General features: G+C 40.6%; 1 protein-coding gene across 4 annotated transcripts in view; it reads left to right on the forward strand.

The window, feature by feature from the left end:
• The first annotated feature begins 349 nt into the window (after nt 1–349).
• The window catches only part of mta1 (metastasis associated 1), an 85,720-nt gene continuing 59,392 nt past the window's right edge, over nt 350–26,677 (forward strand). For all 4 annotated transcript variants that reach the window (XM_063006973.1, XM_063006976.1, XM_063006975.1 and 1 more), the window contains exon 1: nt 350–439. In XM_063006973.1, the coding sequence (XP_062863043.1) occupies nt 412–439 (28 nt within the window). In that variant the 5' untranslated portion in view covers nt 350–411. The remainder of the gene's footprint in view (nt 440–26,677) is intronic.

Consider the following 26,677-nt stretch of genomic DNA (forward strand, 5'->3'; position numbering starts at 1 on the left):
ACAGCTTAAATGCCGTTAACTTTTGTATTTCACTGCTGGTTGAACAGTAACTGTTTTAAATGTTTTTTTCCACAACAGCAAATGTTTTAGCAAGTGGACACTGATGCTCATTCACTACATAGCCCACTTCAACCTCTCCGTTTAGCTAATAGCTAATCCTCGCTTTAGACGGTGGTAGCGGCCGTGTTCCAATTCGGCGCACGATTCCTGTGAGTGTTCCTAATTAACCGGCGTAGCAATAAGAAAGTTGAAAATAAGTGTACTGTCTCTTTAAGAGTCACCGACTGGTCCGCTGTATTGATCCAGCCACCATTTTCCAGCGCGCGGAGCGGCGGCAGTGTCAGAGACGGCGGGCGGTACAGAGACACACAGCCCTACCTGCACACACCGACAGCGGGGAGCAGGGCAGCCATGGCAGCCAACATGTACCGGGTCGGAGGTAAAGGCTCCGTTTTGTGTATTTGTGTGGACCTTTGTGTGTGAAACGTGTGTATTGTTTAAATGCGGAGCGGCTTGTTTTGTTCTTCCTCTTTATTTTTTTTAAAGCTTAAGTAGCGTGCGCGGTGTGACTGGAGGATGAGGATGGTGACTGTGAGGAAGAGTAGTTTCGGGACCCCGAATATTTTCCTTTTACTTTCGCCTGGCCACACACTGCTAACGTTATTTAGCAAGTTGGATTGTATTAAAGCTTAGCAAAGACACAGAGTTGTTTTTCTGTCAGTTAAAGCAGTTTACGTTGTTAAAAGTGAAGTTTGAGAAGCTAGGAGAATGACACAATGCCATGCTCACTCACTGTGTTATAGAAAACATCAGGTTAGCTTTACAGCTAGAGCTTTATACTTCAGGACTCATGGCAAACTGAATAATTTCATAAAGATGTCTTGTGGAGTAAGTTTTCTACTACCTAAAGTGTTGGAGGAGAGGAATCACTTAATATAGTTTACAGAAGGTGAACAATTTCTACCCAAATGCTCTTCTTTGCTCCTGCAGTTTTTTTTTGCATCTCATAGTGCTTGTTGATGTTCCTGGGCTCATTTGGTTGTTCTATTCAGGGAACTATTAACATGTTTTTTTCTCTGTTGCACTGAACCATTGCACTGAATTTGCCCAGATGGAACATCCTCAGATTGTGTGTAGTCAACAAGAACTCATGGACAAACCAGTTTGATGTGTAAAGATTGTTAACTCTTTCTACGTTGAGTCGGTTTACTCAGGGGAACCGTTCAAGTTTGGATGCAGAAACCCACCAGAGAAAATGTACAAGGTACAACATCCAAAAACCATCAAAATTATAGAGCAATCTGAGGTGTAAAGCGCCGTGTGTTCGGATTCAGAATCTTTATTTTCGCCAAGTACCAGGTGTACAAGGAATTTCTTTTGGTGCTGGTGATGAAGTGTGCAATACAGAGAATAGTCCACCAACCAAAAATATCCAGCCAACGGCGCCCCGTGTGCAGCGTCCTGTGACCACTGAAGGTCTAGAAGATGACCAACTCAAACAACTCAATGAGCGATCGTCTCTGACTTTACATCTACAAGGTGGACCGACTAGGTAGGAGTGTCTAACAGAGTGGACAGTGAGTGGACACTGAGTGGAGGGTATTAACAAAAACCTCCAGCAGCACTGCTGTGTCTGATCCACTCATACCAGCACAACACACACTAACACACCACCACCATGTCAGTCAGGTGGCCCTGACCATTGAAGAACAGCATGAAAGGAGGCTAACAAAGTATGCAGAGAAACAGATGGACTACAGTCAGTAATTGTAGAACTACAAAGTGCTTCTATATGGTAAGTGGATCTGATAAAATGGACAGTGTGTGTAGAAACAAGGAGGTGGTTTTAATGTTATGGCTGATTGGTGTATTCATATGTCTAACTAGTCAGTCAAAATCACTAACTGGGTATGAGGAGGCCATGCCACATGCCACAAGATTCTGATTCTGAACACACAGCGCTTTACACCTCAGATTGCTCTATAATTTTAATGTTTTTTGGATGTTGTACCTTGTACATTTTCTCTGGTGGGGTTCTGCATCCAAACTTGAATGGTTCCCCTAGTATAACAGCAACAACAACAGTACAGCATCCGATGAAGTGTGCAATACAGATGTATAGTACAGTACACTGCCAGACTTCAAGTATAAAAAATTGTGCAATAGATATTCAAGTAAAAATGTGCGTACGAAACGATGTGGAAGGCACATGTGATGTGCAGCATGTTTGTTGAAGTCCGTGTGCAATTTTTAAAGCGGAGGAATGTGGGAATAGTCCTTATTAAGTTTTCTTTGGATTGTTGTTGCCTCTGCTCCTTTTCACTCCGTGTACGGGCGGCATGGTGGCTAAGTGGGTAGCACTGTCGCCTCACAGCAAGAAGGTCCTGTGTTCAATCCCCATGTGGGTGCAGTGTGGGTGGGTGTCCTTTGTGTGTGGAGTTTGCATGTTCTCCCCGTGTCTGCGTGGGTTTCCTCCCACAGTCCAAAGACATGCAAGTGAGGTGAATTGGAGATACAAATATTGTCCATGACTGTGTTCGATATAAACTTGTGAACTGATGAATCTTGTAACTACCGTTCCTGTCATGAATGTAACCAAAGTGTAAAAAATGATGTTAAAATCCTAATAAACAAACAAACTCAGTGTACCGTGGTTTCCTCACACCTTCTAAAACTTGCCAGTAGGTACCTTGCCTATGGTAAATTATCCTTAGTTGTGTAGAATTTGTTATGGGTTGTATGCTTACATGTGTACAGAGTTCTCCCACTGTTTCCGTGGGTTTCCTCTGGGTACTCCGGTTATCTCCAGATGCTCTAGTTTCTCCTCGCCTTTTAAAAAACTGACCTGTAGTTGAGCCAGTCATGCAAAATGAAAGAGCTCAGTGGTCAGGGTACTGGTCTAGTAATCAGAAGATTGCTGGTTCAATCCCCACCACTAAGTTGCTACTATTCGGCCCCTTATTGAGGCCCTTAACCCTCAAATGCTTGCATTGTATTCAGTCACAGTCGTAAGTCACTTTGAATAAAAGCCTCAAAATACTAAAGGTAAATTTGATAATAGGCGTAAGTGAATGTAAATAGATAAATTGTAGATAGATAGATAGATAGATAGATAGATAGATAGATAGATAGATAGATAGATAGAGAGATCAAAAGTATAAAGTAACAGTATGCACTACAGAGATTCACATTATACAAACAAGTATCTGTATAACCGCAACAACACTCAGACAACACACTACAACAACAGGGCCTGAGGGTTTATATAGAGGTGTTATTTCGGTTAACATTGTAAGGTTGGTATTAGGGCTGGGCGATATATCGAGATTTTATAAAATATCGATATATTTTCATACGCGATATAAGATAAGACAATATCGCGTATATCGATATAGATGTTGAATTCCAATTAGATCCGACAGTTCGTCTTTCTCCTCTCCCAGTTTGTCTCTGCACATGTTCACCTGCCCTGCCCCTCTCCCTCACTGAACACAACTCGCCCCGCCCCACCGCCAATACTTTCTGCCCTCAGAACACATTTCTGTAAGTAAAACTCCCATGACAGCATGGAGACGGTGGAGGAGCTGCTTAGTAAAAAGAATAATAATGGCTCAATATTTGTAGATGGTTCGGATTCAGTGGTGGAGAAGTATCAGATGAGCAGCAGAATAATGTATTCTGTAGAGAATGTCGAAAACAAGTCCAGACAAAAGGTTCCAGCTCCGTGTACCTTTGGTCATTCGTTTTTCACTTCAAATCCCAAAGTTGAAAAACGAGAAAACGAGTCGTTATTCGTTTTAAAAACTAATATTGGAAAACGGAAATAAACAAACACAAGCGCATGCACGCGCTGACATGCACGTATTTACTTTATATATAAACAGTGTATGCAGAAAGTAATAATAACGTAACGATGCATCTCCTGTTGTTCTGACGTGTGTTTGTATATGTGATGTGCATGTATAGATATTTGCTCTATCTGTAAAAATCAAACATTATGGGGAGTGATTTCTGTACTGGATGTTGTACATGGAAGTGTTAGTTTATACTGGATGATCGCCCGACATCCGACACGTCATTTATTTATTTATCTTCTACAGTATTATATTATTTCTTGTTGTCGGCCAATAAACATCCAAACATGAATAAAATTGCATGAACTAACTCTGCAGTAAACAAAGAGCAAACAGCAATTAAACAACAAATAAAGCTGTTAAATAATAATAGTGCATAAAGCAGAACGCTGATTAAAATGCATGAAATGTTGTAATAGTTACACAGTAACATGAACGATTAATTATACCTGTATTACAGAATTGAGTTCTATACGGTATAAAAATAATAATAATGCAAATGTTAATGTTGTGGTGACTGATGTAAAACAATGTATAAAGTCCAAACATCTGAGTGGGGGGTTTAACAAGAACGCTACTTTTAATGTCATACAAGCTCAGTGCAAAACAACAGAAGAACATAAGCATAATTCTAATATATTCCTTACACACTTGCTCCCTACGCCCTATAGTGCACTTAACATTCTTAAAGGGCCGGACAACAGGCGAGACGTTAGAAAACAACAAACTTTTTTTTTTTTTTTTTTTTTTTTTTTTTTTTTTTTTAAGGAAAAATAGTTCCTGTGTGAAGCTTCCCCAGCATAAATATTAATAAAAGTGCCTGTAAGATTTTTTGGTATTTAGTATTTGGAACATGTAGCTTTGTCTCAGAAGTGTCTTGTTGTTATTACCTTATGGGATGAAAAAATATCGAGATATATATCGTATATCGCCATTCAGCTAAAATATATCGAGATATTATTTTTGATCCATATCGCCCAGCCCTAGTTGGTATAGATTATAAGTAACAGCTGTAAGAAGAAAATATAAGAAAATGTGTAGATTAATGTACAAAAGGTGCGGATGTGCCTGTCTGTGCATGTGCACACGAGTGCCCACAAATGTGAACACACACGTGCTCACCACATACATAGATGGTTGGACATGTAAATTATGTGTGATGCCATGTGATGGACTTGAATTCCTATGTTAGAATAATTTATCAAGTTAGTTTCTTTAACCTGTATCAGGCAAAGGTTTTTGTGCATGGAGAATACCACAGTGCCATTTGTCCCAGGATGTCTACCTAACTATTAGCAACAACAATGTACTATAGGTAAAAAAACTAAAAAGTAATGCAGATGGGTCCTTAGGTCTAATAGGCTAGTCCACCACCATTGAGGCAACTCTCAGTGCTGCCACTGGCCTGGTTACAGGTACTTAACAGACACAATTAGCCGTGTCTGCGGGATGGGAGGTCAGATAGGGACATATGAAAAGTGCCGACCTAAAGAAGGAGCGAAAGGTTACAGAGGATGTAACATTATCCTTTGTCTGTGTACAGAGTGTTGGAATCTGCTGCTGGCCCGTAATGTGTCGAGGAGGTGTGTGCTAGCCCGTGGCCCTTTTCGGAGGTCCTTAGGGGTTCATTGGAAGCTCTACATTGTTCTAGTGAATATTTTGTTTATAAAACAGTGCTTGTTGACTAAAAAACTTAAAGTAAAAAAAAAAAACTGCTGTTCCTAGCACTTCAGGTGTTTTATTTAGGTGAACTCTCAGTGTGTTTGCAGAACACTACCTCAGAAAAATGGGTTTGGGTTTGCTTGAAAAAGTGCATCATCATAGCAGGATTGTGTTAACACATACACGGTCCATCCAGACCTCACTTAAATAATTAATTCAGTATTTTTGTCATCAGGTGGTTGCTGGTTGTTTTTTTTTGTTTTGCTGTATATGTATTAATAAATCATCTAGTCTTTATAATAAAATACTCTCTCTTACACAATTATCTTTCTGTCTCTATGCTATATTTTGGTGATCATGACATCCTGTTCCACACCAGTGTCAAACTTGAAAAAGTAATGTGACCTGTTTAGCCAATCCCATTACAGTGTTGCTGGCTTCATAAGTGGATCACATTTGCGTCATGTGGGATGCAACCCAGCTCACTTAAATTAAACGCAACTACATAAAGTTCTGCTGGATCCCAGAAGACTTCTGCCTTAAAGGAAATAAACAAGCAGACTAGGCAGCAAAACAAGCTATAACATCCCCGATCCAACAGTCCCTTACCCACCATCTGATCTCAGACCGGCCATAAAAGCATATACCACAGAAGCTTGGCAAAAGAGATCCACCCTACCATAAAAACAGATAGAACTAAATACCCCAAAAACACAATGGGGTGAAATTATTTACACATTGCTGCATGAGACACACCAAACTCACTCATACTCACCTGCTATAGCGAGACCAGGCCCACACCTGCCCCCTCTGTGGATCAAGAACCTCTGTCAAACACATCCCTTATGCATGCCAAAAGGTAAGCAATACCAAAACAAAAATCTACAATACAAACAAGTACAAGAAACTGTTTAAAGGCTAACAATCACTAGGACTTAAAAATATGGATGTCCCGATCACGTTGTTTTGTTCCCGATCCCGATCATTAATTTTGATCCCGATCCGATACCGAGTCTCAAACCGTAAACTTGTATTTTCTAGATATTGTCTAGATAAGAACTAGATAATACTGTTCACACAGTGCACACTTCAAGTACATTAGTTATTCAAATGAATCCAATGTATATGTTTAACAACTGCATCCAAGCTATTGGCTTAATGTTCTTTTATTTTTACAAAATAAAAGTAAACAAACTTAGTGCTGCATTGTAGTAGTAAAACTAGAACACTCAAAATGAAGTGAAGCTTCTTTTTGAGGAAAATCAGCATCTCTGCCGTATTAGCGGACAGCCGGTTCCTCTTCTCATCCTATAATAATAAACTCGCTGTATTCGGCTGAGTGTTTATTTTTTAGGTGCCGTATCAGATTGGTAGATCGCTTGGTTAAATGATATCTGGTTTGTTTATGAGCCACCGTACTTGTAGGTGTGTTGTACCTAAGCCAATCAGAGTGCTTAATACTGAGATGTCGTTCAGTCTTGTAACATGGTAACGCTGTATGTTCTGGTCCTGAAGTTTTCATACTCGGGTTAAAAGTAAGTGTTTTGTAAACCGGTGTGATCCTTGACTCGCACACCATATAAATAGTAAAATTCTACAGTAATGAACGCAGCTCTGCTCCCACCGCCTCGTAAACAATCGGGCTTAGGATCGGGCTTAGTAAAGCCGATACCAATCAGTTAAAAAATGCCTTGATCGGGCCCAATTCCGATCTTTGAGATCGGACATCCCTGCTTAAAAATGTCATATAAGATATGGAAAACCAATTAAAATCTACACCCTCACAGTCACACAAATGACACCCTAATCCCTAGGTACACAAATAAAAAAAACATTGGTGCTTATTGGTGTTTAAAGAGGATTAAAGTCAGGTTTACACTCCGCTGTTTTAGTGATCTTTTAAAATGAATCCTTGTCAAGTTATATAACATTTATTAGACAATATTTTGTATATAATACAAAAAAATATGACGCATTACACGAGGTTTACTATCAGATTATAAATTAAGACAATTTTACAACAGACCCGTGAATCATGTTGTCATTAATCAGCACTTTCCAAACTTTGTGTTGCGTATAAAACAAGCCCACAGCATATGGCACTGTCAGAACTTTTTCACTGGCTTCTTTGGTCACAGCAGCACTAAAACGGGCGCAGGTGAGCATGTCGCATTGTGTGCCCCAAGACCACGATCCTTACTCGCAAACAAAGAAAATCTTTTACACAGCAATTCTGTCTGTGACATCAGTTTGAGAAAATTATCACACAGTTTAATACCAGCTTTAAAGTTGCTATTAAAGTTAAGTTTAAGGAGCATGAAACCATTCTCATTTACTGTGCTGTGGGAACTATTGTTTGTTTTATGGCTATTGCTTTACACCTGAGCACTCTGATTATCATTGTGATATAATAGTTGTTCAGTCACTGAAAGTGTTAAAAATAAGAATTAGGATATATAGTCAAAACTAGGGATGCATCGATACCATTTTTTCCCAACCGAGTACGAGTACAAGTACATGTATTTTTGTACTCGCCGATACCGATACCTATTTAGAATGATGCAATCTGGAGCATTATGGAATAGTGTAGTTTTTAGTGTAAAATAGTGCAATTGGGTTGCCATCACTAATTGTAAAAAAAAAAAAAACACCACACGGACATCACTGAGAAAGCTTCCGACAAGCTAACGTAAACGTTCATTAATAAACGCACATAATTAACGTTGTGCACATCATACATGCGATGCGATTCTGCTGATTGAAATATTTACTTTAAAAAGATAATACAGTCCGATCCCATCTGAGCCGATTCTATCAGCACGTACATTCGTGGTTCACCTCGGTAAATCGTAAACGACTCTGTCAACTCCCGCTCTGTGGTAATAACCAGTATAATTAAGCCTGAGCTTTATAATGTAAGCGAGTCACACAAAATGTTCTGTAGTAGTTGGTGTTTATTTACAACCGCATCATTCATTATAACAGTAAACACGGAGAGATGACTGAGAAAAGAAACTTACGCTGCGCTTAAAATGAGTCGACTCCTGAATCACTTGTATCGACACTGTGAACAGAGTATTAAAGACACAAACACGTCCTATAACAGCGGTCGCTGCTTTTGTAACCGGTTATCTTCGCTGTTAGCTCTATTTTTAAGGTTTTTTTTGTCAAACGGAACTAAATAACATTAAACGTGCGTGTGAGCGTGGTCAGTGAGAATAATTCAGTCTGTCTCCCGTGGGTGAAAAATGAATTGCTTTAGTTTTAGAAGGGAAAAAATCTGTAATGTCACGCCCCCCGGTCAGGCACTCGCGCCCCCCCAGACAAGCACTCGTGCCCCACAGGTTGAAAATCCCTGCGTTAACGCAGCAACATGCACTAGGCACAAGGTATCGGATGTTTAGTATCGGAGCCTCGTTTGCGAGTACGAGTTAATGAGCGTGGTATCGGTACTCCTGCATCTCTAGTCAAAAGTATGTGGCCACCTCAGTTTAAGCTTATTCAGAATGTCCAGTTCGGAACTCATGGGCATCAGTAAGTAACATAAAAAACAAGTTAGCGTTAAAAAGCTTAACACGTTAAATGTCTTATAAAGTGTGTATTGTCAGACATCATGTGTTAAATATCTCCGAAAAATAGGTTAACTCTGATCTAATACTAGTCCAGTGTGTTAATAAAGTATCTATAGTATCTATCTAGCTATCCAAACATGCAAGGATTTGGGATAAAAAACATTTTTAGCAGGTACCAGCACCACAATTCTTTCCCTGTTACACTCGTACCAGCACCACAAATCCTATCCTGATACATTTATACGAGCGACGACACATTACCACGATGCACCCATATTAGCCCAAACACATACTTACTACCCTGATGCACTTGTATGAGTATAGCAGGGTAATATAATATGATGCTTGAACTAGTGCCACACTCACTACCCTGCATATGAACAAATATACCAGCTCCGCGTACATTACTCTTATACACTCACGCCAGTACCGCTCATACATCCCCATACTTTTGGACCAGCATGCTACTCTAATTGATGAGGTATGTTTTGTATAGCAGCAGAAAGACCATTAGGCAACAGCGTACTTATAGCATGCACTTCGAAATAGATAGACAGATACTTTATTAATCCTTTAACACACACTCTGACCATGTGAAAAAAACTATTTGGCAGTTATTTGTAATCCATCTGTTAATTAATCAGAATCTTTTCTATTGGATGGAGTGTCTTCTGCATCTTGTGTTTTGATTGATGAGACTATGAGAAGTAAACAGTGGTGTTGTTTAGGTAACAGGCACATTAATTTCACTCATACCTCAGCTTTTATAGCATTAATGGTAGTTTTTTTCTGGTAAATGTGTGTTAATATTTGTCCCAGCTATCAATCTATTCTGTCTTTAATAGCCAAATGTAAACATTAGTAAGTGATACATAGATGCACCTTTTCAATGTTTGTGTAAACTATCACCAGTAAGAAACTAGCTAACTTGATTTAGATTGTTCCTTTTGTGTACCTATAACTTCTTCAATAAGAGAATTAAGTGTTCTTTTGGGCCCCATGTGCCACCCTGACTTGTCCCTGCTGTTTTTGTCTGATGCATGAAGTTAGATTGAGCAGATGTGTTGTAGAATCAGATGTGATCAAGCAGGGATAGAACTTGAGTGAGCAGCACTGATCTTCTGCAAGATCTGGCACTGATAAATTACTTTATTAAGGATGTGAATGCATTTCAAAAGCTGCAAAGACTAAATTATGTAGTGTAAACTGGGAGGTATAATACACTGTTGAGCCAAAACATTAAGACAACCCCCCCCCCAAAAAAGGTGCAGTGCTTATTTAATAACAACCGGATTACATTTTATGCATTTATATTGTTTAAATTCTGGAACCGTGGTACTATTACACATTAAAATCACATACTGTGAACAGTTTGTGTCATGATGAAGTCTGACTGCATGGTAAGCTCTGCACATGGAGCTGCTGTAATTTTTAAAATATTTTTTTGCTCCAGTTTAAAGGTAAAACTCTGCTTATCTTTTAATAACTACACTAACATTGTCAGAGAGAGCTTTAATATACAGACTTCATCTCTGTTGTTTGATTAGCATGTTTACTTATTCCTTGTAATAAACTGTTTGCTATTGACTGTATAAAATCTAGGCTACGTTCTGAATGCTGAACTGGTTTTGCTCACCGGATTTATGTTTACTTACTTTTTTTTTTTTTTTTTTTTACATTGCTGCCATGTTTGCTTTGTTACACTGTTTTTTTAAATCAGAGAAGTATGTAGGACTTGTTGAAATGAAGCGTAGTGATGTATTTTATATTTAAAGGGGCACTAAATGCTTGTCGATTATCGCTTAATGTCATCTAATAATGGTCAGTTGTCAGTTGAAAGAAATGAGCAGATATTTGCATCCCTATTCTGTATTCTGCGGTGGCTGGGGGCGGTTACACGTGAAGTAAATTAGCCATAACATTAAAACCACCTCCTTGTTTCTACACTCACTGTCCATTTTATCAGCTCCACTTACCATATAGAAGCACTTTGTAGTTCTACAATTACTGACTGTAGTCCATCTATTTCTCTACATACTTTTTTAGCCTGATTTCCCCCTGTTCTTCAATGATCAGGATCACCACAGGATCACCACAGAGCAGGTATTATTTAGGTGGTGGATCATTCTCAGCACTGCAGTGACACTGACATAGTGTGTGTTGTGCTGGTATGAGTGGATCAGACACAGCAGCGCTGCTGGAGTTTTTAAGTACAGTGTCCACTCACTGTCCACTCTATTAGACACTCCTACCTAGTTGGTCCACCTTGTAGATGTAAAGTCACGCTTGACAATCGCTCATCTATTGCTGCTGTTTGAGTTGGTCATCTTCTAGACCTTCATCAGTGTTCACAGGACACACTGCCCACGGGGCGCTGTTGGCTGGATATTCTTGGTTGGTGGACTATTCTCAGTCCAGCAGTGACAGTGAGGTGTTTAAAAGCTCCATCAGCACTGCTGTGTCTGATCCGCTCATACCAGCACAACACACACTAACACACCACCACCATGTCAGTCTCACTGCAGTACTGAGAATGATCCACCACCCAAATAATACCTGCTCTGTGGTGGTCCTGGGGGGGAGGGGATTGAAGAACAGCATGAAAGGGGTCTAACAAAGCATGGAGAGAAACAGATGGACTACAGTCAGTAATTATAGAACTACAAAGTGCTCCTATATGGTAAGTGGAGCTGATAAAATGGACAGTGAGTGTAGAAACAAGGAGGTGGTTTTAATGTTATGGCTGATTGGTGTATATCCATGTATTTTTGTAGTTATTTACTAGCAAAAATAACACACACACACAATCACAACTGATTAGCACAATTACTGACAAAATCTGTCATAAAATCCTTGTAATGTCGACATTAGCTCTGTCTAGTGAATAGTTGTTCTTTTTGTGGATGCTGCACATCAAACCATTGTCAGTTAGTAAAGGCTTGGGAACGATTGTGGTGTGGATTGGGATAGCCTTTGCACTCATTTATTTTGCTGCAGAGTCTCAAAATGGCCCCAGGCTCTCCTACCAGCGAGGAACCTCTAGTACTCCAGCCTCTACAACACCTGATACATATCAATGACTGCGCTTCCTCTCAGGCCCAGTATTGTCTTAGAGACCCCGTACTGAATGAGCAGTTTGAATTCAACAGCTAGACATGCCGGACATTGTTTCAAATAGGGATGTTAACGATTAACAAACTAGTTAACCAATAACTGACAAAGAAGTCATTGTACGATTAATGCTGAAGCATGAACGCATCATTTCAGTTCATTTCCAACTGCTGATGATTGATTTAAAGTTGATTTGAGACTCACCCTCACCCACCTTCAATGTGCATGTGCCAGCTTTTTTTATGCATCTTCTCCCCATTTTCCTCCCGATTTAGCACACTCAATTTGTCCGCTGCTGAGAGATACCAGATTGCATCCAAGGAGAGCATGTCGCTGTACACGCCTCTTCCGACGTGTGCACAGCCCTCCTCTTCTCGCCCCTGCATTCTGCACAGACGTCTCTTCTGTGCAGATTACGGTGGCCAATTAGTATCTGCTGCAGGCACTGCCAGTTATGTCCACCAGATGGCGCCCAGCCGTGTCAACACCGGGTTTCGAACTGAGGAGTTTAGAATCCCGGTGCTGGTGTGCTAGCGGAATATCCCTGAAAGACCCTGCAATTGATTGGCATCCTGTTCGCGGTGTGTTACTGTATTGTTCCCATTGATTTTGGGGAAACTAGACCCACCGCAGCACTAACCAGGATAAAGCAGTTTAAAACATTAAAATGAAATGTTTAGTTAAGGCTTTGCTTAAGCCTTAGTGTGTTTGCTACCAGGCACTGTATAAAATCTATATTCTGAATTTTGAACTGATTTTGCTCTCTGTGTTTATGTTCATCATACTGTTCTTTATTACTGCCACATTTACGTTTTAATAAAAACATGTGTTACGCTGTTTTTATTAAACTAAGTATAGGGTGTCCCAAAATGAACTGATATTTTAAATTTGCCACCATTTTTTTGCAGCAAAACCAGAGTTAGAGATTTTTAAATTGCTGTCATTAGTAAACGTTGAGGTTAAATCATGAGAAGGTACACAATCGAACAACGTGTAGAAATTGTAAAAATTCACTTTAAAAATGGTGATGTGAATTGGCCGCCAGGATCATGTGACTTGACGCCGTTAGACTTCTTTGTTTGGGGTTATCTTAAGGATAAAGTCTACACCAACAAACCACAATCCATTGAATACCTCAAAGAAGAAATTCGACACAACATTGCTGAAATTTCTCAGCAATTATGTCAACGTGTCATGGACATTTTTTAAATTTTTTTATTAATTTTTAAAATTATTATTATTTTTTTAATTATCTATTTTTTCCCACTTTTTTCCCCCAATTTTTATCCCTATTCTAGTCAGGTCCAATTACCCTGATTGTGTCCTCTATAGTGATTCGACCCTTTGCCGCCGACTGAGGACGCCACTCAACTGACTTGCGCCCCCTCCGGCACGCAATCAGTACAGCCTGCATTTTTCACCTGCACGAGCCGAGTTCATACACCGAGAGACACTGCGCACGGATGGTCACACCCCCCTCAATGTTATTCCTCAGCCCTGTGCAGGCGCCGTCAGTCAACCAGCAGGGGCCGCAGTTGTACCAGTTATGAGGACCTATGCTCTGACTCTACCCCTAAGCCCGTGAACAACAGCCAAACGTTGTTCATACTGCCGCCCAACCCAGTCAGAAAGGTAGAGCTGAGTTTCGATACGACGCATCTAGAAACCCAACTCTGGTGCGCTAGCGTACTTTACCGCTGCGCCACCTGAGCGGCGTGGCATGGAAAATTTCATCAAAACAGTGAACGTGTGCTGCCACGGTCGAGGCGGTCATTTGTCAGATGTTTTGTTTCATACATAACCTCCATGTCTTCACTTTAAAATAAAGCAAAAACATTATTAATGTTCAAATAAAAAATGTGTTTTATTAAAGAATTAAAATGTCAGTTCATTTTGGGACACCCTGTATAATAGGGTGGGATATTCTGCTACCACACCAGCACCGAGATTCTGAACTCCTTGGTTTGAAACTCTGCGTTGCCACCAGTCGGCTTGGTGCCATCTAGCGGGCATAATTGTCAGTGCCTGCACCAGACACGGTTCTGCTAGGGGATGACCGGACTTCAAAGAGAGGCGCCTGTGCAGAGTGCAAAGGTGAAAAGGGTTCTGCAAAGAGGCATGAGCAGCAGTATACCCACCTCGACTGCAATCAGGGATCCCCCAGCAGCGGAAGACAAATTGACTACGCTAAATTGGGAGAAATTGCATAAATAAAATAGAAGAAAATCAAGCATAAAGATATTTTTTATATTTTGATGGGACGCCATAAGCTTTAACTAATGAGGGTCGGATCTCCTAAAAAAAAAAGGCAAAATTTGCATCCATAGTTTCAGCCAATAAAGTCAGTTGTTTTGTATTTTTTGTACACTCGAGTACTATTATATACAAGAAGTGTACATTAATTTTACTTCACATTTTTTCCTTTTTCAGGGAATTACCAATTCCCTATATCAATTCCTCTGCACTCGTACACCACACCCGCCTTGGCTTAGAAGGGCCTCAAACTAGCACATGCTTCCTCTAACAAAACCGTATCTTTACTCCAACGAGTGGTGGATTCTCACAGAGAACATCTACCGAGGATCACACTACACGTTCTGTATTTTTCTATCTTTTGTACCAGCACATTGACCAGATGTTATCCACATCTGGCCTTTTTTTTTTTTACTTCATACACTTCTCTAGGTCTGTTGTGGTTGACTAGTGCATGAGGCTGCTGTGCCACCCGAGCAGCCGTGTGAAATTTTATACCACCACTAGGAAAGTGAACACCAGGCAGAAGGTGTAACTCGTGCTTGTGTTAAAACTACAAGTGTTTGCAGTTTTTTTTTATTTAAATGTTTCATTTTTTTTTTATCTGTAAATATTAAGTACATTTAAATAATTCTTGAATGGTTAAATTGGTTTTAAAAGCTGAAGAGCTTGCTGTTTTTCTAATGCATTATTCTAATCATGAATATTTCAAATCTGTGGTTATCTGATCCGCCACAGTGTTGTAATCTGGATTTTATTTGATTATCAGATGTACCACAGCATTATCATGGATAATTTAAAATACTGTTACTATGACCCCTGTGTTCCAAGATGTGGTTGTGTAGTGGGTTGTCTAGTGGGTTTTTGTGCAAGGTGAAGGTGCACCCCAAGAAATACAATGCATAACCTAGCAGACTCAGCAGTGATGGCTCAGTGGTTATGACTGTTGTTCATACCATGAAGGGTTTAAGCCTTGCCACTAGGGATGTAACGATACACTCTACCCACGATGCGATTCACGATACTGGGTTCACGATACGATTTTTTCCAGATTTTTTAAAACTGAATTTGAAGACAAATTATGACAAAGTTTCCTTTTATTAAAAAATAAAAATAAAATACTGCATTTGTGATTATCTTTTATTTATCTAAATAATGAATGCCCTTTTATTTCTGAGGTAGGTTCAATCTATGCAAAACAATTTTGAATTAAGCCCAATTTGGCTGAAAAACCCAGAATTTAGCAACCAGGCGTATAGCGCCAGTGACGTCAACAAGGCGAGGTGTATAGCACCAGTGCCCTCTGCTGTTTACAGTGAATATCAATCATTTTACATTAGGGCTGCCACGATTGGTCGACCTAGTCAATGACGTTGATGCTAAAAATGAGTCAATATTTTAAGTCGATGCATCGTTTTTAAAACTATGTTTATAAATGATCCTTTTTAATTTATACAACGTTTCCACTCATATAACCGTTCATATGATTTCCCTCAGAACTACTTGCTGCGTGCATGACCCAAGTTGTATTTGGTCCAGTCACTGGTTGTCTTAAAAAATGGCGTCTGCAGCAGTCAGAGGCCGATTGTAGAGAGCTTTCAAAGAAAAGCTTAAAGTTTTCCAAAACCCAAATCATCAAAAGTATGGGAATAATTAAAAGTGGCACAAAACAAAAATATGGTTTGTACACTGCTTTAATGGTACCACAAGAGCATAGCGCAATGTTGCACGTCTTGTTTCATTCTTCTTCTTAATCGCGGGGATTTTGGAATACCGTATTTCTTAGTGAATTCGGTTAGAGCGCATTTTTACTTCTATATTGTTTCATTAAGCTTCTTAATCGTGGATCCAATTGTTAACTTTGCATCGTGCTTGCTCTCTGTCTATGCCGAACCCTGCCCTGACCGAGGAGATCGAAACTAACCCATATCCCCTCCGTAACATGGGCAGCAGCCGGATGCATTTTTGCCACTCACACATTGATGAGTTTGGCGCCGCCTAGCGTTGCATGAGGAGAGACACGCCCTAAGGGCACTCTTCCTCATCTCTGTGCAGGTGCCTCTAATCAGCCGGCAGAGGTCGTAATCCCATTCTGACAGAGAGAGACCCACATCCGGGTTCTTTTGTCCCACCCCCCAACTGAGCAACCGGCCAATCATTGCTTTTACAGCCACTCAGTCTCTGCGCCACCTGAGTGGCTTTCTGAAGTAATTTCTTTGAAGGTAAATTAATCATTAGATTAATCGACTAATTGATCAAATAGTCTATAGATTAATCTATAGAAAAATAGTTGTTAGTGGTTATTTTACATGTCAAAGCGATTAGAATCGTGGAATTTTTGAATCGGTTATTAACTGTATTGTGGTGAATCGTTACATCCCTACTTGCCACAGCTTTGCTTCCACTGTTGGACCCTTGAGCATGACCTGTAAATCTTGGTTGCTTGGATTGTATCCTTTATCAGTTTTAAGTCCCTTTGTATAAAAGCATATGCCAAATGCCAACATGTGAATGAAACCCAGATCTCGATTAGTTTATCTTTTTACTTAATGTTTGTTTTTTTATTTTGTTTTATTCTGGTTTGCTGAAAATAGGGTACTCTAATTTAACCATACTAAAATAAGTGTGATTGATGTTCTTTGCAATTAAATACCACTGGGTTTTGTTTGACGGCAGCTCTAACAGCTTGATTGGCATGAACATAAGTGTTACTTGTGTTCACAAATGATTGGCAAGTGGATAAATGATCCAAATCAAACAGACTAAATTCTAAACAGTAAAAAGTGTTATGTTAGAAATATATTACTGCTGTTCTTTTATTAGAAATGAAAGATTTTTTGACACTTGACACACCTAATAATATTTGGTCTCATCAGCAGAAAGGCATGGCACATTTCGATACACAGGGATGTTTGCTGCTTGTCAGACAACAAACAGAACACTCAATTTGTGGGTAATGATGTTTGCTACTAGAAGTGCTTGAATTGTAATGTAGCATGCGTATTGCTAAATGGATGCATTAGTTTCCGCCTTTAGCCCAAATAGCTAACAATGTTTAAACACGACTAATTAAGCACGTCGAGGTAAAGTGCTTTGTCAAAGCGGCAATGTTGACGCCCTCCTATGCGCCAAACAGTGAAGATGCCCAAGGTAAATTTAAGCCATAGTGCCATCAACAGCACAAAGGCAGTTTCCCCCTCTTCAACACTAAGGCTTTGCGTTCCAGTGTGTTGCCATCATTGAAAAACAATGAGTGGAGACAAAGCTTGTCTGAGTGCTCCTTTTTCCTCTTTGTCTTCTCCACACATGAAGGCAAAAGGTAGCCTTGTGGAATTTTTCTCTTACAGAGCTCATTGTGCTGCTTTGTCTTTGTTTGATTTTACTCAGAGTTTAGGTTCTTTTTTAAGTCTCATGTTGACTGCACTGGGCCAAGTAAATCTTTAAATATGGATGTCCCGATCACGTTTTTTTGTTCCCGATCCCGATTATTAATTTTGATCTCGATCCGATACCGAGTCTCAAACCGATACTTGTATTTTCTAGATATTGTCTAGATAAGAACTAGATAATACTGTTCACACAGTGCACACTTCAAGTACATTACAGTTATGTAAATGAATCCAGTGTTTATGTTTAACAACTGAATAGCTGCAGTGCTGTAGGAAAAAAATTGCCTGCATCCAAGCTATTGCTGGTGCATAGTGCATGGAATAGCGTGCTTGGCTAACGCGATGACTCTAGCTGTCCGCTATTCGGTACCGTAACAGAAGAAGTTAATAAAGTGTTATGCTCCCGACAATTTGTGAATATACCATATATTTATTTCTTTATTAAGCGAGTGCATCACTACGACGCTCGGTTACATAACTAAGCCAATCGGACTGCTTGATACTGAGATGTCGTTCAGTCTTGTAACACGTAAACTTGTAAAAGCTGTATGTTCTGGTCCTGAAGTTTTCATACTGGGATTAAAACTTATTGTTTTGTAAACCGGAGTGATCCTCGACTCACACACCATATAAACAGTAAAATTCTACAGTAATGAACGCAGCTCTGCTACTACCGCCTCGTGAAACGCTCGCATTGCAGACATTACACTTCACTGTTGGACTTGTTTCACTTTCCAATTTAAAGTATTTCCACAGAGCGGACATGCTGACGTAAAACAAAGAATCGGGTTTAGGATCGGCCTTAGTAAAGCCCATACCGATCAGTTAAAAAATGCCTTGATCGGCCCCGATTCCGATCTTTAAGCAAAGCAAGCGACCACAGGAATTATTGAAATATGCAGCATCAACCTTAACTCTTCGATGCAGGGGGTCAGTTAGAGCTGAAGCCACTGCTACTAACCATCCCTTATATAACTGGTTTATTAGAATGTCCTGTACACGGACTGCCTTGTCAAAAATGTCTCAGAACCAATTCTGCTTCCAATCAGTTTGCCCATTAGCTATGAGTTGCCATACCAGATGCCCAGGGTCTTTAAATAAAGGTTTTTATATTTCTCATTCTTGCTGCAGCACAGAGAGGTAACTATCGCTCTGAGAACAGTGGAGAACTATTTTTTTATTAGAGAGGAATTCCATTTGTAACCATTCCATTAGTCACACAACACAGCATGTATTGAGAAGCATTGTTTGTTGAACAAGGGCTGAGGTGATGGAAAGAAAATTGGCTCATCATGTAAGGCTTGTTAAGGTGCGACTTACGGATATGTTTCTTCCCCTTTATCTCATAATTTAGTCATGTCCAATTGTCGATTATGAGTATCCTGCTGCCTGTGTCCAGTCTGCACCCATTTCTTAACAACTGGCAGTTTTGTGGTTTTTACGCAGAACTGTATCATGCAAGGAGAGCCACACTAAGCTATAAGTGGCCCAGCCCTAAATATGTTAGGGCTGTGCGGTATGACCAAAATTTCTATCATTATTTAGGTTTAAGTACATATTTTAATTTCACCATGTATACACTGATCAGCCATAACATTAAAACCACCTCCTTGTTTCTACACTCACTGTCCATTTTATCAGCTCCACTTACCATATAGAAGCATTTTGTAGTTCTACAATTACTGACTGTAGTTTCTCTGTTTCTCTGCATGCTTTTTTAACCTGCCCCCACAGGACCACCACAGAGCAGGTATTATTTAGGTGGTGGATCATTCTCAGCACTGCAGTGACACTGACATGGTGGTGGTGTGTTAGTGTGTGTTGTGCTGGTATGAGTGGATCAGACACCGCAGCGCTGCTGGAGTTTTTAAATACGGCGTCCACTCACTGTCCACTCTATTAGACACTCCTACCTAGTTGGTCCACCTTGTAGATCTAAAGTCAGAGACGATCGCTCATCTAATGCTGCTGTTTGAGTTGGTCATCTTCTAGACCTTCATCAGTGGCCACGGGGCGCTGTTGACTGGACATTTTTGATTGGTGGACTATTCTCAGTCCAGCAATGACAGTGAGGTGTTTAAAAACTCCATCAGCGCTGCTGTGTCTGATCCACTCATACCAGCACAACACACACTAACACACCACCACCATGTCAGTGTCACTGCAGTGCTGAGAATGATCCTCTGTAGTGGTCCTGTGAGGGATTTAACAATCTGAACGTCAAACATTGCTTATCTTATCTGATCTATAATAAATACGAATAAGTATAAATGCATGTGTATCAATTACACTTTAACACAAACATTAACACATAACATTTTGGCATTGTAATCTCTCTCTGCCCACACAAAACAGAATAATAGCAGGCTAAACACTTCATTAGTTATGCCTGTAATCCAGAATTAAGGTCTATACCGTAACAAAAAATATGAATGTAAATGTTCATGTTGCGATGACGGTGATGTAAAATAATGTTAAAATAATTCAAAGTCCAAACATTTGAGTGGTTAACGAGAACGCTACTTTACATGTCACACAAGCTCAGTGCAAAACAACTCGAGCACAGAAACGGTACAAATCCGATCTATTCCCTACACACTTGCTCCCTACGCCCTATAGTGCGCTTAACTTTCTTAAAGGGCCAGACAATATATTTTATAATTCACATTACATGACAGGTGAGACGTTCTTTTTTCTTAATATAGCGCTTTTATTTAGGAAAAAATAGTTCTTACATAGGCAGGAAAATCTATGGCAGACAAGAGTCAGAACAGCGGATTGGGCGTAACGTTATTATTTTCTCAACACTTGTGCTCGATTTACACTGAAGATATATTTAGTAAATAAGTACATGTCCGCGCATGCACGCGCTTGTGTTCATTTTCGGTTGAACTGATAAAAAATTTTGATTTTGAAAAATTAAAAGACGAGCCGTTTTTCAGTTTCTGCTTGTTAGCTCACAGCTAATGCTAGCCAGTGTGGCTCTTCACTCGTCTCTCTGTGTTATCACCAGTGAGCACCCCACAGCCAATCAGCGAGCTCCAACCGCCTACCCCCTCCCACCCCTCCCTCACTGTGGATGCGCGCATGTCCTAAAGTCTCAGTTTTCAAGGTAAACCTGAAGCAGAAATTTGGCGCTTCACATTTAAAAAATACGTCACCATTTTTGAATACCGTCACCATTTTTAAATACCGCGGTATACGGTAATATCGTCATACCGCCCAACCCTATCCTGACCATTGAAGAACAGCATGAAAGGGGGCTAAACAAAGCATGCAGAGGAACAGATGGACTACAGTCAGTAATTGTAGATCTGCAAAGTGCTTCTATATGGTAAGTAGAGCTGATAACATGGACAGTGAGTGTAGAAACAAGGAAGTGGTTTTAATCTTACGGCTGATCAGTGTATATTGTATAGTGTACTATTAATGACTGGAAGCTGCTGCTGTCACAAGTATTTATGTAGGTTGAAGTTAGCTAATAAAGGTTTAAGTTAAATGTTTTTTATTATAAATTGTGTATATTATGTATATAAAAAAAACGTCTCTTCCCAAAACAAGCACTGCACACTAATGTAGTTTACTGCAAATACAGTGTATCACAAAAGTGAGTACACCCCTCACATTTCTGCAAATATTTTATTATATCTTTTCATGGGACAACACTATAGAAATAAAACTTGGATATAACTTAGAGTAGTCAGTGTACAGCTTGTATAGTAGTGTAGATTTACTGTCTTCTGAAAATAACTCAACACACAGCCATTAATGTCTAAATAGCTGGCAACATAAGTGAGTACACCCCACAGTGAACATGTCCAAATTGTGCCCAAAGTGTCAATATTTTGTGTGACCACCATTATTATCCAGCACTGCCTTAACCCTCCTGGGTATGGAATTCACCAGAGCTGCACAGGTTGCTACTGGAATCCTCTTCCACTCCTCCATGATGACATCACGGAGCTGGTGGATGTTAGACACCTTGAACTCCTCCACCTTCCACTTGAGGATGCACCACAGGTGCTCAATTGGGTTTAGTCCATCACCTTTACCTTCAGCTTCCTCAGCAAGGCAGTTGTCATCTTGGAGGTTGTGTTTGGGGTCGTTATCCTGTTGGAAAACTGCCATGAGGTCCAGTTTTCGAAGGGAGGGGATCATGCTCTGTTTCAGAATGTCACAGTACATGTTGGAATTAATGTTTCCCTCAATGAACTGCAGCTCCCCAGTGCCAGCAACACTCATGCAGCCCAAGACCATGATGCTACCACCACCATGCTTGACTGTAGGCAAGATACAGTTGTCTTGGTACTTCTCACCAGGGCGCCGCCACACATGCTGGACACCATCTGAGCCAAACAAGTTTATCTTGGTCTCGTCAGACCACAGGGCATTCCAGTAATCCATGTTCTTGGGCTGCTTGTCTTCAGCAAACTTTTTGCGGGCTTTCTTGTGCGTCAGCTTCCTTTCCTGGGATGACGACCATGCAGACCGAGTTGATGCAGTGTGCGGCGTATGGTCTGAGCACTGACAGGCTGACCTCCCACGTCTTCGAACTCCCACGTCTTCAACCTCTGCAGCAATGCTGGCAGCACTCATGTGTCTATTTTTTAAAGCCAACCTCTGGATATGACGCCGAACACGTGGACTCAACTTCTTTGGTCGACCCTGGCGAAGCCTGTTCCGAGTGGAACCTGTCCTGGAAAACCGCTGTATGACCTTGGCCACCATGCTGTAGCTCAGTTTCAGGGTGTTAGCAATCTTCTTATAGCCCAGGCCATCTTTGTGGAGAGCAACAATTCTATTTCTCACATCCTCAGAGAGTTCTTTGCCATGAGGTGCCATGTTGAATATCCAGTGGCCAGTATGAGAGAATTGTACCCAAAACACCAAATTTAACAGCCCTGCTCCCCATTTACACCTGGGACCTTGACACATGACTCCAGGGAGGGACAACGACACATTTGGGCACAATTTGGACATGTTCACTGTGGGGTGTACTCACTTATGTTGCCAGCTATTTAGACATTAATGGCTGTGTGTTGAGTTATTTTCAGAAGACAGTAAATCTACACTGCTATACAAGTTGTACACTGACTACTCTAAATTATATCCAAGTTTTATTTCTATAGTGTTGTCCCATGAAAAGATATAATGAAATATTTGCAGAAATGTGAGGGGTGTACTCACTTTTGTGATACACTGTATGTGACAAAATTGCAAGCCATGCAAATATTAACTTTATTGAATTTGTGTGACTTTGCAAACACCAGCTTGTTGAGGGACTGATATAGGGTTAACTAAATGCAGAGCTTCTGTAGGCCGGGGTTTATATGTCTTTATACAACAGTTAGTTCCGACCTTACAATCTGATTGGTTGAGAAGCGTTCTAACCGTGCTGATATTCGTGATAACAGCACGGCCTTTTCACACCACAACTGTATTACTCTGCTGACGCGTTGCCAGTAACGACAAGCTTCATGCACACAAACGCGCACGCAGGCGACACAGCCTTTTTTTCCCGATCGCGTTTTAAATCCGTTATCTGATATACAATGTAGTGCACTATGTAGGGAACATAAATCCGCGATCTGATACACAATCTAATGCACTATGTAGGGAACATAAATCCGTTATCTGATACACAATCTGGTGCACTATGTGGGAAACATAAATCTGCGATCTGATGCACAATCTAGTGCACTATGTGGGGAACATAAATCCGCGATCTGACACACAACCTAGTGCACTATGTGGGGAACATAAATCCGCGATCTGACACACAATCTAGTGCACTATGTGGGGAACATAAATCCGCGATCTGATACACAATCTAGCGCACTATGTGGGGAACATAAATCCGCGTTCTGACACAATCTAGTGCACTATGTGGGGAACATAAATCCGCGATCTGATACACAATCTAGTGCACTATGCGGGGAACATAAATCCGCGATCTGATACACAATCTAGTGCACTATGCAGGGAACATAAATCCGCGATCTGATACACAATCTAGTGCACTATGCAGGGAACATAAATCCGCGATCTGATACACAATCTAGTGCACTATGCGGGGAACATAAATCCGCGATCTGATACACAATCTAGTGCACTATGTGGGGAACATAAATCCGCGATCTGATACACAATCTAGTGCACTATGCGGGGAACATAAATCCGCGATCTGATACACAATCTAGTGCACTATGCAGGGAACATAAATCCGCGATCTGATACACAATCTAGTGCACTATGCAGGGAACATAAATCCGCGATCTGATACACAATCTAGTGCACTATGCGGGGAACATAAATCCGCGATCTGATACACAATCTAGTGCACTATGCAGGGAACATAAATCCGCGATCTGATACACAATCTAGTGCACTGTGTGGGGAACATAAATCCACGATCTGATACACAATCTAGTGCACTGTGTGGGGAACATAAATCCGCGATCTGATACACAATCTAGCGCACTGTGTGGGGAACATAAATCCGCGATCTGATACACAATCTAGTGCACTATGCAGGGAACATAAATCCGCGATCTGATACACAATCTAGTGCACTATGCGGGGAACATAAATCCGCGATCTGATACACAATCTAGTGCACTATGCAGGGAACATAAATCCGCGATCTGATACACAATCTAGTGCACTGTGTGGGGAACATAAATCCACGATCTGATACACAATCTAGTGCACTGTGTGGGGAACATAAATCCACGATCTGATACACAATCTAGTGCACTATGTGGGGAACATAAATCCGTGATCTGATACACAATCTAGTGCACTGTGTGGGGAACATAAATCCACGATCTGATACACAATCTAGTGCACTGTGTGGGGAACATAAATCCACGATCTGATACACAATCTAGTGCACTATGTGGGGAACATAAATCCGCGATCTGATACACAATCTAGTGCACTATGTGGGGAACATAAATTCGCGATCTGATACACAATGTAGTGCATGCACTATGTAGGGAACATAAATCCGCGATCTGATACACAATCTAGCGCACTAAGTGGGGAACATAAATCCGCGATCTGATACACAATGTAGTGCACTATGTAGGGAACATAAATCCGCGATCTGATACACAATCTAGCGCACTGTGTAGGGAACATAAATCCGCGATCTGACACAATCTAGTGCACTATGTGGGGAACATAAATCCGCGATCTGACACAATCTAGTGCACTATGTGGGGAACATAAATCCGCGATCTGATACACAATCTAGTGCACTATGCGGGGAACATAAATCCGCGATCTGATACACAATCTAGTGCACTATGCAGGGAACATAAATCCGCGATCTGATACACAATCTAGTGCACTGTGTGGGGAACATAAATCCACGATCTGATACACAATCTAGTGCACTATGCGGGGAACATAAATCCGCGATCTGATACACAATCTAGTGCACTATGCGGGGAACATAAATCCGCGATCTGATACACAATCTAGTGCACTATGCAGGGAACATAAATCCGCGATCTGATACACAATCTAGTGCACTGTGTGGGGAACATAAATCCACGATCTGATACACAATCTAGTGCACTGTGTGGGGAACATAAATCCACGATCTGATACACAATCTAGTGCACTATGTGGGGAACATAAATCCGTGATCTGATACACAATCTAGTGCACTGTGTGGGGAACATAAATCCACGATCTGATACACAATCTAGTGCACTGTGTGGGGAACATAAATCCACGATCTGATACACAATCTAGTGCACTATGTGGGGAACATAAATCCGCGATCTGATACACAATCTAGCGCACTATGTGGGGAACATAAATCCGCGATCTGATACACAATCTAGTGCACTATGTGGGGAACATAAATCCGCGATCTGATACACAATCTAGTGCACTATGTGGGGAACATAAATCCGCGATCTGATACACAATCTAGCGCACTATGTGGGGAACATAAATCCGCGTTCTGACACACAATCTAGTGCACTATGTGGGGAACATAAATCCGCGATCTGACACACAATCTAGTGCACTATGTAGGGAACATGAATCCGCGATCTGATACACAATCTAGCGCACTATGTAGGGAACATAAATCCGTGATCTGATACACAATCTAGTGCACTATGTAGGGAACATAAATCCGCGATCTGATACACAATCTAGTGCACTATGTGGGGAACATAAATCCGTGATCTGATACACAATGTAGTGCACTATGTAGGGAACATAAATCCGCGATCTGATACACAATCTAGCGCACTATGTAGGGAACTTTAATGTGTTTTTAACGCGAACAGTTAGCTTAATAGCCGGTTAGCAGCTCCTAAGAGTTCTGTTATCACCCATATCCTTTGGTGTGTGCGAGAGGTTTTTTATTTCTTTTTTTCCCTTCAGAGGTTCTTGCCTTCTTCTTCTTCTTGTTCTTACCTCCCTAAAATGAGTTTTTGCAACTTGGGATGTCTGCTTTGTAGTGTTAAACTTTATATTAGTTGTGGAACTACTTTTTGGCGGAAGGTGTTGTCAATATTAAAGCATATTTATTATGAAATTCAGGGCTTCTTTGATTTATTTTCTTTCTTTATTTTGTAAAAACTGTTGTATAAAAGCAATAGAACACTTGAGGTCATGTGTTATCGCGACCAAATCACAGCCGTGATGTTATTCGTGATAACACACTCCCTCTCGTGTTCTATTGCTTAATAATAAGGCAGCAACAAACCTTACGGTGTGTGTCTGAACACAAGCTTACATCGTTATTTCCATAGTAACAGATATCCCTTAGACTCCAGTCTAAATATCCTGAGGTAGAATCTAATCCACT

Source organism: Trichomycterus rosablanca, chromosome 13 (assembly GCF_030014385.1).
Source record: "Trichomycterus rosablanca isolate fTriRos1 chromosome 13, fTriRos1.hap1, whole genome shotgun sequence".
NCBI classification, from domain to species: Eukaryota; Metazoa; Chordata; class Actinopteri; order Siluriformes; family Trichomycteridae; genus Trichomycterus; species Trichomycterus rosablanca.